This window comes from Quercus suber, unplaced genomic scaffold (assembly GCF_002906115.3).
Source record: "Quercus suber isolate HL8 unplaced genomic scaffold, Cork oak 2.0 scaffold_7, whole genome shotgun sequence".
NCBI lineage: Eukaryota > Viridiplantae > Streptophyta > Magnoliopsida > Fagales > Fagaceae > Quercus > Quercus suber.
The window spans coordinates 585,882-598,026 of NW_027069473.1; the positions used below are offsets into that span (position 1 = coordinate 585,882).

Here is a 12,145-nt window from a genome sequence, read left to right on the forward strand (position 1 = left end):
AGCACTATACCTACGAAAACTAGAGCCAATAGGGATGCCTCCACTTCTTCTGACCCACCTTTTGATAGTGAAAGGTTTCTGAGCCTGAAAAATGAAGAGAAGTATTTGAAGCTAAACCTTAAGAGAAAAATTTGGGCTAAGCGTCAGGTGTTATTAGATGAGCTTGATCCTGCCATTAGGGCTAATTTTGGGCGTAGGGGTTGGTTGCCTCTTTTGGATATTGACCATTCTCCTCCTGCTACCCTAATTAGAGAGTTCTACTTGAACCTCTCTATCCATGTCTATTTTACCAACACTCTAGTTAAGTGTTGGATACGAGGTGTAGAGTTCAACATTACCTCTTTGGTAGAGGCTGTTGCTCTTAGGGTACCCGTGGTCCAGGACCCTGTCTACCCCTATGATGAGTCTCCTCTCTTGGATGATGTCATGTCATATATCACTGGATCTTCTATCCAGTGGGGTTTTGATCCTAAGATCACCACTGTTGAGCTCTCTGAGATTCATTATCTTTTCTATAGGATAGCTTGTCATTCTTTATGGCCTATCTTTCATCTTCACACCATCCTTATTGAGCGATGTGTGTTTTTGTACGCTCTTGTCACAGATGCTCCTATTAGTTTCCCTCATCTGTTTCTTCGTTCTTTGAACAAAGTTCATAGGAGTGCCTCCACTGGTCACGCTCTCTTCTTTTCGGTTTTCATTCATCGGATTTTATTACATTTAGGGTTAAAGGATTTCCCCGCTTCTGAGTCTATTCATATTGTAGCTCCCATAGGTGCCACCTTTCTTAGGCAGAGGGCTGCTCAATTGAGACTGAGCTCTAAACGCCCTTGGGTTGAGCCTTCTGGTACTGCACCTCCTCCTCCTTCTGTTACAGTTACTACTTCTAGTGAGGCGTCTATTGATCCTGTTGATGCTGCTGCTGTTGTTGCTGTTCCTCCACCATCTACTTTGGATGATTTTGACATTCAACTTACATTGGAGACTGTCATAACCGTTCAGGCAGCTCATGGTCAGCTTTTGGTGGACATGCTTGATGAGATCCGTGCTTTGAGAGTTGATCTAGAGCATCTTCGACGTTCACCTTTGCCACCTCCTTTTGATGATGGATTTTGATTGCCCTTTGGCATTTCATCACAAAAAGGGGGAGTATATTTGAGTACTTTGTAGAGGATATTTTTGTTTTAGGGGGAGTTTTTTATGTTTTGGAGCTTGTGGAATTATTTAGATTGTGTATTTACATTTTTTGGCTCTTGATGTATTTTTGATAGGGGGAGATACATTGTTTTTGTTTATATGTTTCTTATTTCACTGCTTATTGATTTATATTTATGAGTTATTCATGCTACATGTCTTTATTTTGTTTTATGTGAAATAAAGAAGTTCGTTGTGTTTTACTTGTATTTTCCACACATGCGTTTATGCATTTTGTTTAAGTGTTTTAGGAAATATACAGGTTGATTTAGTCGTGCTGCTATCTACACTTGCAACTGAAATATAGTAGTTAGGTTGGATTTGTTATAATGGGCATTATTTGTGTAATGGGCTTTTCTTTGTAAACTTTGAGCATTTTAGTTTGTATTTTGTCACGGATTGCCAAAGGGGAAGTTTGTTAGGTACTAAGTACTTAGAAACTAATGTATTAGAACTCTAATTTGTATTGTTGGCAAACCATGATCAAAACAGATTTTTAGTCTTGTTTATACTTGCTCAAAGTGTATGCGTTTTATGTAAAGTTGGAATCGAGTTGCTGCAGAAGTTATAGTATGATTTTTCCTAGCTCGATCAATCGAGAATTAGACTTGACCGATCGAAATTCAGGCAAAACGTTTTTTTACAAAATTTTCTAACTCAACCCTAAGCCCATATGATGTGTAGGGAAAACCCTAGCCACGTTTTAGGAAGCTCATTTTGCTCTTTGTGTGAATCTTTTGTGAGATCTAGAGGTATTTGCCTTCACACATACTTAAGATTATCAAGAAGGAGAATTGGATTCAAGAACTTGATGATCATTTAGTTTCTGCAATAAAGAGCTTAAAGATACACAATCGGGAATGCTTGTACTTGCTGGGAATCCAAGAAAGAAGTAGTCCATGGACTCGGAGCTGTCACGTGATCGTGGTAGTAAGTTTCCTCCTCAAGGTCGCAATAGGATGTTAGTGATCTAAGTCGCTATTGTGTAAACTTCAATTCTTTCATAGTGGATTAAGTTTTACCTTGAGGATCGCTAGGTTAAATCCTCCCCAGGTTTTTACTGGTTTAGTTTCGTGGGTTATCATATTATTGTATTCTTTATTTTCCGCACTTTACAATAATATGATGTGTTTGTGTTAACCCAGATCTGAAATTGGACTAAGTAATCAACTTGGCTAATTAACTAGGTTAATTTGTTGTGTTTGTTGGGGACTAAAAATGAACAAAGACAAAGGCTTCTCTTGAACACGCTTAAATATCAGAGTCGTAACACTGATACCATGTCAAAATAAGAGAGAGAGAGAGAGAGAGAGATGATTACGTGGTTCAGACTAATGACTTACCTTTAATAATCCATTTTCACCCTACTAAATAGTCAATTACAATAAACAATGTGAGATATTTTTAATAGAACAAATCTTAGGCTAACGATACACCAAACCATGGTTGCAAAATTTTTTATACAAGTAAAATACTTCGCTTGCACAACAAGTTGGAATGGGCTTAGACCTTGACTTGGATGGAATTTTTTATTGTGTGAAGTCCACATTACAACGTTGTGAATGAAAAATTGTATAAAATAACTATAATTAAGCAATTGGTTTCACTACAGCAAAAAGCCAAAGCAGTTCAACATAATACACACATACAATATGGCAAAATTGATTGAAAAATCCATAACTAATACCCAAGTTCAAACACTTACAATGTTTGCAATATAGCAAACATTGATTGAAAAAAATGTATAACTAAGATTGACTAAATTTCTAGTTATTGAATGTGCAAATTATATTAGGAAATAAATTAAGGCTTACAAAGTGTCTAAAAGCACATTTCCCACACAACCAATACTAGCAATCTCTTGGATTGAGCCTTGCAATCTTGTTGTGCCTGTACTCACCAAAAAAAAAAAAAAAACTCAATCATTATTTGTATGAAAACTGTAAAGGAAACAAGATTATGATTTGAACTCAAATAATGAAACCACAAAAGTTGATCAATTAGAAATCGAAATAGAGAAATCAATGATGACCTTAGTTTTTTGAGAAATGTGAAACGAAAATCATGGGGAAATCGATGAAAAAGTGTGGGTAAACCGAAAAACAAAAAAAATCAAAGACGAAATTAGGGTTTGTGACTTCCATGATCAATTCGTACCTAATCGGAGCTGAGAACACAACGCTAAGAGAAACGAAGAGTCACAAATTGCCAAGACCAATTCGTACCTAATCGGAGTTGTGCGATTTCATGATCATTGAGCTCTATGAAGTATCCATGATCGTTGAGTTCTATGAGATTTCCATGATCGTCAAGCTTTATGAGCTCTGCCTCTATGCTTTCTCAGTTTCTGTGAGAGAGTGAACGAATATTCTATCAAGGGCTATGGCGATCTTTTTAAAATTTTTTTGTAGGCTTTTTTCAAGGGCTGAAAATTTTGTCATAGTTTTATCAAGGGTTGTGGGTTGAAAAATGTAAACGTTTTGGTACAAAACTGGCATGGTCTTTTCTTTTTTTTTTTTTTTTTTTTTTTTTTTTTTTTTTCACATTTATTTCAAGGGTGTTTTAACTTATTTTGAGGGATCTAATAACCTTTGTGTTAGGACATATGTGTTTCACTTGTTAAGAACATATGTCATTCTTTTATGTAATTGGCTAATTTTTTGACAAAATGCACTCAACCTGTAATTGGGTAGTTCTAGGTGTTTTTAATACTTCAAGAAACAAGATTTCAAGATCAAGTGTTGAAGTCATCAAGTTTGTCCAAGAAACAAGCTGAAGAAGTTCACATTCATTAAAACTCGACACCTGCTCGATAGCTGCTTGACACCTTGCTATCTGTCGAGGTTTATAAAAATCAGAATTTTGATATGATTTCTTGGGATTCGTGGATGTGTCTTTGGGCCTTCTTTTCTTCTAACCCTAGACATATAAAAGGCTTGTTTTAAGGGCCGTCAAAGCGTTCACAAGTTGTATAAGCATTGAGAAAACTCTGTTCAAGCAAATTGTGACCGGAGACGAAGTTCTTGTCCTAGTTCATCTCTTCTGAAGAAGTTGCTGTGTATGTGCACTTTTGGGTTTTGTGACCAAACATCTTTTTAATCTTCATCGTGGTTGAATTGAAGAACTTTGTAGCCAACAAACTTTCTCTAGTTGATGTTTGAAGTCGCGTACTAGGATCCGCGCATTGATTAGTCACGTACTTGGGAGCCATGCATCAAAAGAGGGGAACTGTCACTACAGAACAAGTCCAATTGGATATTAGGGTAAGGGTTCAACTGTAGGTTGGTAAGGTACTTGAGATTTCTTTACTTGTAACCGCTTGTTGTGATAATAATGGAGTTTCGGGAGTGGTGACCTAAAAATCACCTGGTGAGGTTTTTGCTGTCAGGTTTTCTCCATTCGTAAACAAATCACCGTGTTATTTATTTTCCGCTACATAATTAGTTTATTGGTGATTTGTTTGTGCTACCACGCGTTTGCATGTTAAATTGATTAATTAATAACTTGTCTAATTAATTAATTAATTTAATCACAAGGGGTCAATACGTTTTTGGCCTATCACTTTGAGATAAAGTTTAGTAATATAACCGTACGAATTTGTATTTATAGAGTGTATCGACAGATTTTAGTAAACCTTGATAAAAGAGGGTTTGAAATAACTAAAGTTTGTTGTAGTGACAATATTGTATACATTTCTTTAGCCTACAATATAAGTATTACATGAATAGTGCAATGTAAACAAATAATATTCCTTAAAAAGTGTTAAATGATTGTCTTGAAAGCCGATTGTCCTAAAAGCTTAACCTGTTAGAAAATGGTGAATTTAATCACTTAACCATAAATCTAATAAAAAGTTTACTAACCGGTTGCTAAATTGAGTAAATTCTATGATGACTTTTACACTATTGAGTTCTAGATGATTACACAATGTCAAGGCAAGAACTTTTATGTAGGGCCATAAATGAGCGATCCAAGCTTATCATTATTAAAAATTTAGGATTGTTTATTTAAATTTATTTCGAACATCAATTGAGCACGCTTATCAACAAACAAGATAATATATTTGAACTTGGTTCATTTTATTATTCAACAAAGAAGGCAAAGAGTAGGCTCCTATGTATGTTCAACATTTTGTTATTAGCTTCTAAATACAATTCTTGTTCGGTGCAAGTTTAGAACAATATGGCTAGGAGTAGAATTTAGTATTTAAGTTGCTGTTATGCTAGATATGAAAAAAACAGGGTATTGCAGAAACTCTATTGCTGAAACTCTATTTCATTGCAATTTTTATTTCTTTTTGCGGATGTTACCACTTCATTTACAACTCACATCTATATATAGATGTGTTAGGAGTTTAGGATGACTACAAGCTTCAAGAATACTACAGAAGTTTGCTTCATTTTTCTTTAATTGACACTTGTCCATGAGGTGTCTACTTGCATGCTTGCTTTGTGCTGGATTCTTCATTTAGATTTCAGTTGCTTCTTTCTTTGACACATAGGGAGCCACTTGTTAATTACAAATTACATTTTAACAATTCTAACGATATATTTGTTCCATTTTTGTTTTAATTCCTTGTTATTTTTTGGTTTGTGTGTGTCTAAGAATCTGATGCAGTCATTACAAAGGATACGACCTCTAGTAGTAAATTCATCAAAATGTTACTCTCATGCAGCTAAACAGGTAGGCACTATTCAACTGGGCTAGCTGAACATGTTAATTGTGGGTTTTGAAAGATGCATGTTTGCGTGAGTTTTGTTCTATCACCAATTTTTTTTTATTCTTGATATTATTAATTTCTCTTTTTACAAGAATTATAGTAGAAAACTCAACTATAATTTATACGGTCATAACATCTATTTTGCTGTATGTTAGAGTTACTATAGATGTGTGATGGTCATAACATCTATTTTGTTGTTGGTATGTATGTATGTATGTATGTTTGTATGTTAGAGTTAGTATACACTTGCAATCGTCTAATGGTTAAGTAGCACATCAGGTGGTAGTCACAAGAGTGAGTGATTGTATCAACATTGTTGGACCAACACGTTAACATTGATTTATAGGATAATCATATGAGCTGTAATTTGTTTCTACTTTTTCTATCTGATACAAGCGACTTTCTTCTTTAACTGCAGTTTTAGATTAATACAAGAATGTTTTTCAGCTGGAAGTATTGGTAGTTAGTGAGTGGATTTATCATTTTAGCTCTTTGCATGAGAGTTTTTCTCTTTAGCAGTATGTAATTGATATTTCTATTGTCCTCAGTCATTTTAGAGCTCATCATATCCATCTGTTCCCAATATAATGACATAAATAATTGTTCTATTCTCTAGACATTAACTACCAACATGTGTTTTTTTTTTCATTGTCTCAGTTACTAAATTTTTAAAATAAATTTTTGCAGATGACAGTGCAAGAAGCCCTTAATTCTGCACTCGATGAAGAAATGTCAACAGATCCTAATGTTTTTCTGATGGGCGAAGAGGTATTGATGGAAAGACAGACATATTTTTCTATGCTTGTTGATCTGTTATTTATTTAGTTTTTTTAATCACTTTTGATTTTTTGCCATATTTGTTTGTTTTCTCGTTTGTATTGCAGGTTGGGCAATATCAAGTTGCATGGGAGGTCAGAGACGCATAGTAAATGAAAAGAATATATAACATCTTCCATCTTGAAAGAGTACTTATGTTCCAACCTCCATTTTTTGTATCAGATTTCAATAGGGCTTTTGAAGAAGTATGGTCCTGGGAGAGTTCTTGATACTCCAATTACAGAGGTTGTTCCTTACACTTGAAAATTTTTTAGGATATATCTTTTTCCAGTACTTGTTTAATTTTCCATCTTCTCTGGACTTTGTCCATTTATGCGCTTGAAGGTATTTCTCATTCCATGCTGTATTCTTTTTTCATGCACGACTTTTTGCATAATTTGTAGGCTGGCTTCACTGGAATTGGAGTTGGTGCAGCTTACCATGGTCTTAAACCTATTGTAGAGTTTATGACATTTAACTTCTCCATGCAGGTAGAAGCTGCTTTCCTTAGAAAATCATTTATTATTTCATTATGTTAAAGATATTTAGGTGATGCAGGATTCGAATTGTGTGCATGCTCAATGTTGATATAATTCTTCAGGATTCTGTTGGATTTGAACATGTTCATTTTCATTTTATTGTTAATTAGAGTTCAAAATGTTCATTGTCATTTTACTGTTAGATAATTCTGTTACCATTCTATGTTATATTTGAAGACAACATTTGCAATATCTAAAATGACCAATGCATATGTCATTAAATATCTAACAGTGTTGCCCTTCTTCTAATTTTGCATATGTTATTGGGCTAAAGCTGAGGTCATAATCAATGTTGCAATGCAATTATATGAGTGTTAAAATATACCCCTCCAAGAATATAGATGAAGCATAGCTAGAAGTGTGGTTAAAGATTTTAGTATTGCACTTGTTCAAATATTTCTATTTTAATTCAATTTTCTTACTTCTGCAGGCAATTGACCATATTATTAATTCTGCTGCCAAAATGAATTATATGTCTGCCGGTCAAATATCAGTACCTATTGTTTTCAGAGGACCAAATGGTGCTATTTCTGGAGGTGGGGCGCAGCATTCTCATGTAATGCCCATATTCTCTAATTTTGATGTTTATCTTCCTGTAGTTTTGCTGTCAATCCATGATTAGTTCCTCTGAAGCCTTCATCTGAAGGCTATTAAAATTGCTCTTCATTGAATCCTAAAAGACATGGTTAGGTCTTGTGTCTACACGTGTATTTTGTTGTAAAATATGTGAAGCTCAAATTACCAAAAAATTTAGGAATGATTAAAACCAACTCAAGCAAAAGGAGTTTGCTATACAAACAATTTCCTTGGGAAGCAAGTCACCATGCACACTACTCCAAGCAAAGAGAAATTTTATTCCTATAGTGCCATGCATGGAACCAAAGGCAAAGCATGACTTGAATAAATACAAGCCATATGTCAACATATTCATTACCCTAATATTAAGCTGGTTTCAGTATGTGGAGTAAGACCAATGTAAAACATTGAAAATGATATGCAGCTGAAGTATTGTCTTCTTGTCTATATGGTCAGAAAAGAAAGACATTTATTTCTTGAAGGGAAAATAATTTATGTTATCAACACGTTTCTACACTTCTAACAACTTGTTTATCTTAACCTAAGCTTTTAAAGAACTGTCATTCCTACAAGACACTGTTAATTAAAGCTTAAGTGAGTTTCATTATAAAATTTCAGGAACTATTCTGGATTTTTTTCTTTTATACTTTAATGTACTAGGATTGTGCTCCTTTTTGGGTTGGTCAACAAAGTTGAACCAAAAAAGAAAAAAAGAGTAGACAGTTCAGGGTTTGATTGACCAAGTCCTACCCATCCTCTTCATGAGGGGGCATCCAATGGAAGGATAGGGGAGTTAGAGAGCTACCACCTTTCTATATTGCCATTTCATATCCGTTATTGTTTGAAATTATATGTTGTACAACCACCATAGCAGTATAGCACTAATGTGATAGAAGACTAATGTGCTCACCTTCATACTATTGCTTTGAGTAGAAGGCTCAGTTTGGGATTTTGTGCAGTGTTTTGCAGCATGGTATGCTTCATGTCCTGGTTTGAAGGTGTTGGCACCATACTCATCGGAAGATGCTCGAGGCCTGCTAAAAGCTGCCATTAGGGATCCTGACCCTGTTGTTTTCCTTGAGAATGCGTTGGTGTGAGTAGTTCACTGAAGAACTATAATTTTGTGAGTTGGGTTTTGTCAGTGACTCAAATGTTTTAGTCCTTGTTCTTAATTTTGAGTTGCAGTTACGAGGAGTCTTTTCCTGTTTCAGAAGAAGTTCTTGATTCCAATTTTTTCCTGCCAATAGGAAAAGCTAAGGTTATTTTTTCCTTAATCTGCTTATTGATATTCATTGTCATTATAAGTAATAACTGATTTTCTATCTGTTTTTTATTTTATTTTTTGGCTTAAAATATGCTTTTTTTATTATTAGTAAATTTGATTGTCCTCTATTTTGTTTCTGTTGACAGATAGAGAGAGAAGGAAAGGATGTAACCATTACTGCTTTCTCAAGGATGGTTGGTTATGCTCTCAAGGTTTGTCATCATTCTAGAAGCTTTGGTAGATTCATTGTTCTAGATGACTAGAATATGCACTTTATAGAATTTTTACATGCGGAATGGATGAAATTTACCTTTGGATATTAAAAATAAAATGCATCCATTTTTTCTGGCACTGAATAATAGGATTTGGCTTGTCAATGTAATATTGTAATTATAAAAATTATTTTGTGGTCAAAAATTGGAATGGGTTTTTGCAATATAGCCAAAGTTTTTCCTAATTTTTGTTAATTAATTTACAAGCAAATATAAATTTTTTTGTCAATACATTATGTTAGGCTGTGGTTATGACAGCAGTTAGAAGTAGTCACTTGACAATTGACATGACTACCTAAGATTGGTAGGCACAACTCAGAAGCCTTAACTTGTATTTGGAACAGTAAGTCAGATAATTGATTAAGTCTTTTTTCTTCTTCTTATCTGCCTTCTCCTTGAAAATTCCTTATTATTAGATTTCCTTCCTTAAGATATTATATTTTGACCTGGAACTAACTCTGGTGGATAGGCAGCTGAGATTCTTGAAAAGGAAGGAATCAGTGCTGAGGTAACTCAAAAGCCCTTAATGTTCAGTAATGGAATTGCACTACGGCCAATTGTTGTTTGAGATAAAATTTCTGAAAATGTAATACAGGTCATAAATCTGCGCTCTATACGTCCCCTTGACAGAGCCACAATTAATGCTTCTGTCAGGAAAACTAGAAGACTGGTAACTGTTGAAGACGGGTTTCCTCAACATGGTGTTGGTTCCGAGATCTGGTTACCTCCTCATCATAAAATATTTGCCATTTTTGTTCAGATTTCTCTCCCCTCCCCTAAGTATTTACCCATATATGCGTCTCTTTATTTCTGCAGTACATCTGTGATTGAGGAGAGCTTTTATTATCTGGATGCACCAGTTGAGAGGATTACAGGAGCTGATGTTCCAGTGCCTTATAATGAGGATCTTGAGAGGAAGTCTCTTCCACAGGTTTGTGTTAATGGATTCTCATTGTTTTCTGATTTTCTTCTGTACTTGCAAGTTGCAATACAGGAATTTGTCTTTAAGTCCTCCGAATTTGAATTTGATGTCATCTTTACATGGCTAGAGCTTTTTTGAAGATTTAGAGCCACTTCTCTGGTTGTCAAATCATTTGAAAAGTATCATTTAGACCCCAATCTTTTATGAAACAGATTATTTAGACCCGTGTGATAGTTAAGAACTATACGCCACTAATCCAACAACCATTCCTAAACTTAGCATGCCTATATGGAAACATGTTAAACGAAGACTAGGCCCTAAGCAAACCTATATGGACAGGATGAGTGCATGAGAAAATGTTTGTCAACAGACTTCAAAGTTGTCTTCAAGACAAGGTACATTCCTAAATCAACTAGAAATATAAGCAAGGACCATGAAAAATGCAATTAAAACTTATGCCATCATCATTTTGGCATTTTAGCAAACTGTTGGTGAGCTTAAACAAGAAAAGGTATGAATAAGTGTTAATATGCACGAATTTAAGTCCGCATACAACACCTAAAACCTAACTATGCACAAATAGGAACAGAAACTGTGAATCAAAAATGAAAAGTAAGCCTAATCATGAAGGATTGAAGAAACTCTCATAATTTTGAACCTTAGACTAGTAAAACTGAAGAAAATTGAACAAGGATTAAGGGGATTCAAGAGATTACCAATTGAAAATTTTATTTAGATCCAACTGAAAATAAATAATCCAACAAGTAATTCAGCCACAAAATAGTCGCTTTTGGTTAAGAAAATATGCATTCCTGATATATGAAGCAAGAAATCTATTGTTAAGAAAATAGCACACGTGTGTGTATATGCCCTTAGTTACTTTTTCATTTTTCTATAAAATAAAATTTTCTAAAATGGTTTACTAATATATGCCCTAAGGACATACATTAGTAAAACTCATAATATATAATACCTATAAGATCTATCCAGACAATAAAATGAAACTAAGGTTAATATTTTTATTGTTAAATAACCCATACAAAGATAGCACATCCCTTCCTCAAAATCCAAAAAAAAAAAAAAACAAAACAAAACAAAAAGATGGTAATGCCGTATTTGAAAGTCAAGAAGTTTTTGTAATCAAAGTGGACAATATTATACTAGTAAAGTAATGAGTTGGGGCTTGCTAGAATAGCTACTTGAAGCTATCTTAATCAAACCATTTAACTCTTCGAGTAATAACTTCCAAACCGGAATACGAACGTGATATATAATTAAACACAAGCCTTCAATGCCATGCTTTGATGGTTTTCATCATCCTCGAAGGTAATACTGGTGATTCCTTGAAAATGCTTCAATGGCTTTCACCCTAGAAGCTAAGACACATCACTCTTAAAGTTCAATATTTTGTTGTCCGTTGTACAGGTTGAGGATATAGTTCGTGCTGCAAGGAGGACATGCAACTGCTTAGCTTAATCAAGCACACCAACATGGTCCACTGATAAGCTGTCACAAAATTGAATTTAGGATGGGAAAATAAATTGTGGCTGCTGTATTTAATAAAATATAACTGTGCATAAATCTCATGCCAATTGTCTTTATTGTACTCTGGTCTACCTGTTTAACCCTGCAAAGTAAACTATTATTCTACAATCTGGCAGCCATTCTATGGGAAAAATAAGATAGTTCTGCACATGCTAAAGATAAAGTTCCACCCATTAGACATTTTGCATTCAAAAGTTCAAACTTGGCACTTCATAAATATCATGTAAATGGTAATAAACTATCACATCCCAAAATTTTAAGCAGTTAGAAAATTGTAAATTTAATCGCAAAAAGCAT

General features: G+C 34.4%; 1 protein-coding gene across 1 annotated transcript; it reads left to right on the top strand.

The window, feature by feature from the left end:
* The first annotated feature begins 5,753 nt into the window (after positions 1 to 5,753).
* LOC112031137 (pyruvate dehydrogenase E1 component subunit beta-1, mitochondrial) lies at positions 5,754 to 11,909 on the top strand. The gene is made up of 13 exons (XM_024063820.2): positions 5,754 to 5,877; positions 6,602 to 6,682; positions 6,799 to 6,825; positions 6,914 to 6,976; positions 7,135 to 7,221; positions 7,700 to 7,825; positions 8,805 to 8,938; positions 9,031 to 9,103; positions 9,256 to 9,321; positions 9,851 to 9,889; positions 9,977 to 10,101; positions 10,198 to 10,312; positions 11,729 to 11,909. The coding sequence occupies exons 1-13, from the start codon at positions 5,806 to 5,808 to the stop codon at positions 11,777 to 11,779; spliced, it is 1,059 nt and encodes a 352-aa protein (XP_023919588.1). The 5' UTR covers positions 5,754 to 5,805; the 3' UTR covers positions 11,780 to 11,909.
* Positions 11,910 to 12,145: the final 236 nt, after the last annotated feature.

What these genes read in the sequence shown, in the direction of transcription:
- LOC112031137 (XM_024063820.2), top strand. Translation starts at nt 5,806, where the DNA reads ATGCAGTCATTACAAAGGATACGACCTCTAGTAGTAAATTCATCAAAA. An exon ending in AATATCAAGTTGCATGGGAG is followed by an intron (nt 6,826 to 6,913) that starts GTCAGAGACGCA and finishes TTTTTGTATCAG; the next exon opens with ATTTCAATAGGGCTTTTGAA. An exon ending in AGGAAGGAATCAGTGCTGAG is followed by an intron (nt 9,890 to 9,976) that starts GTAACTCAAAAG and finishes AATGTAATACAG; the next exon opens with GTCATAAATCTGCGCTCTAT.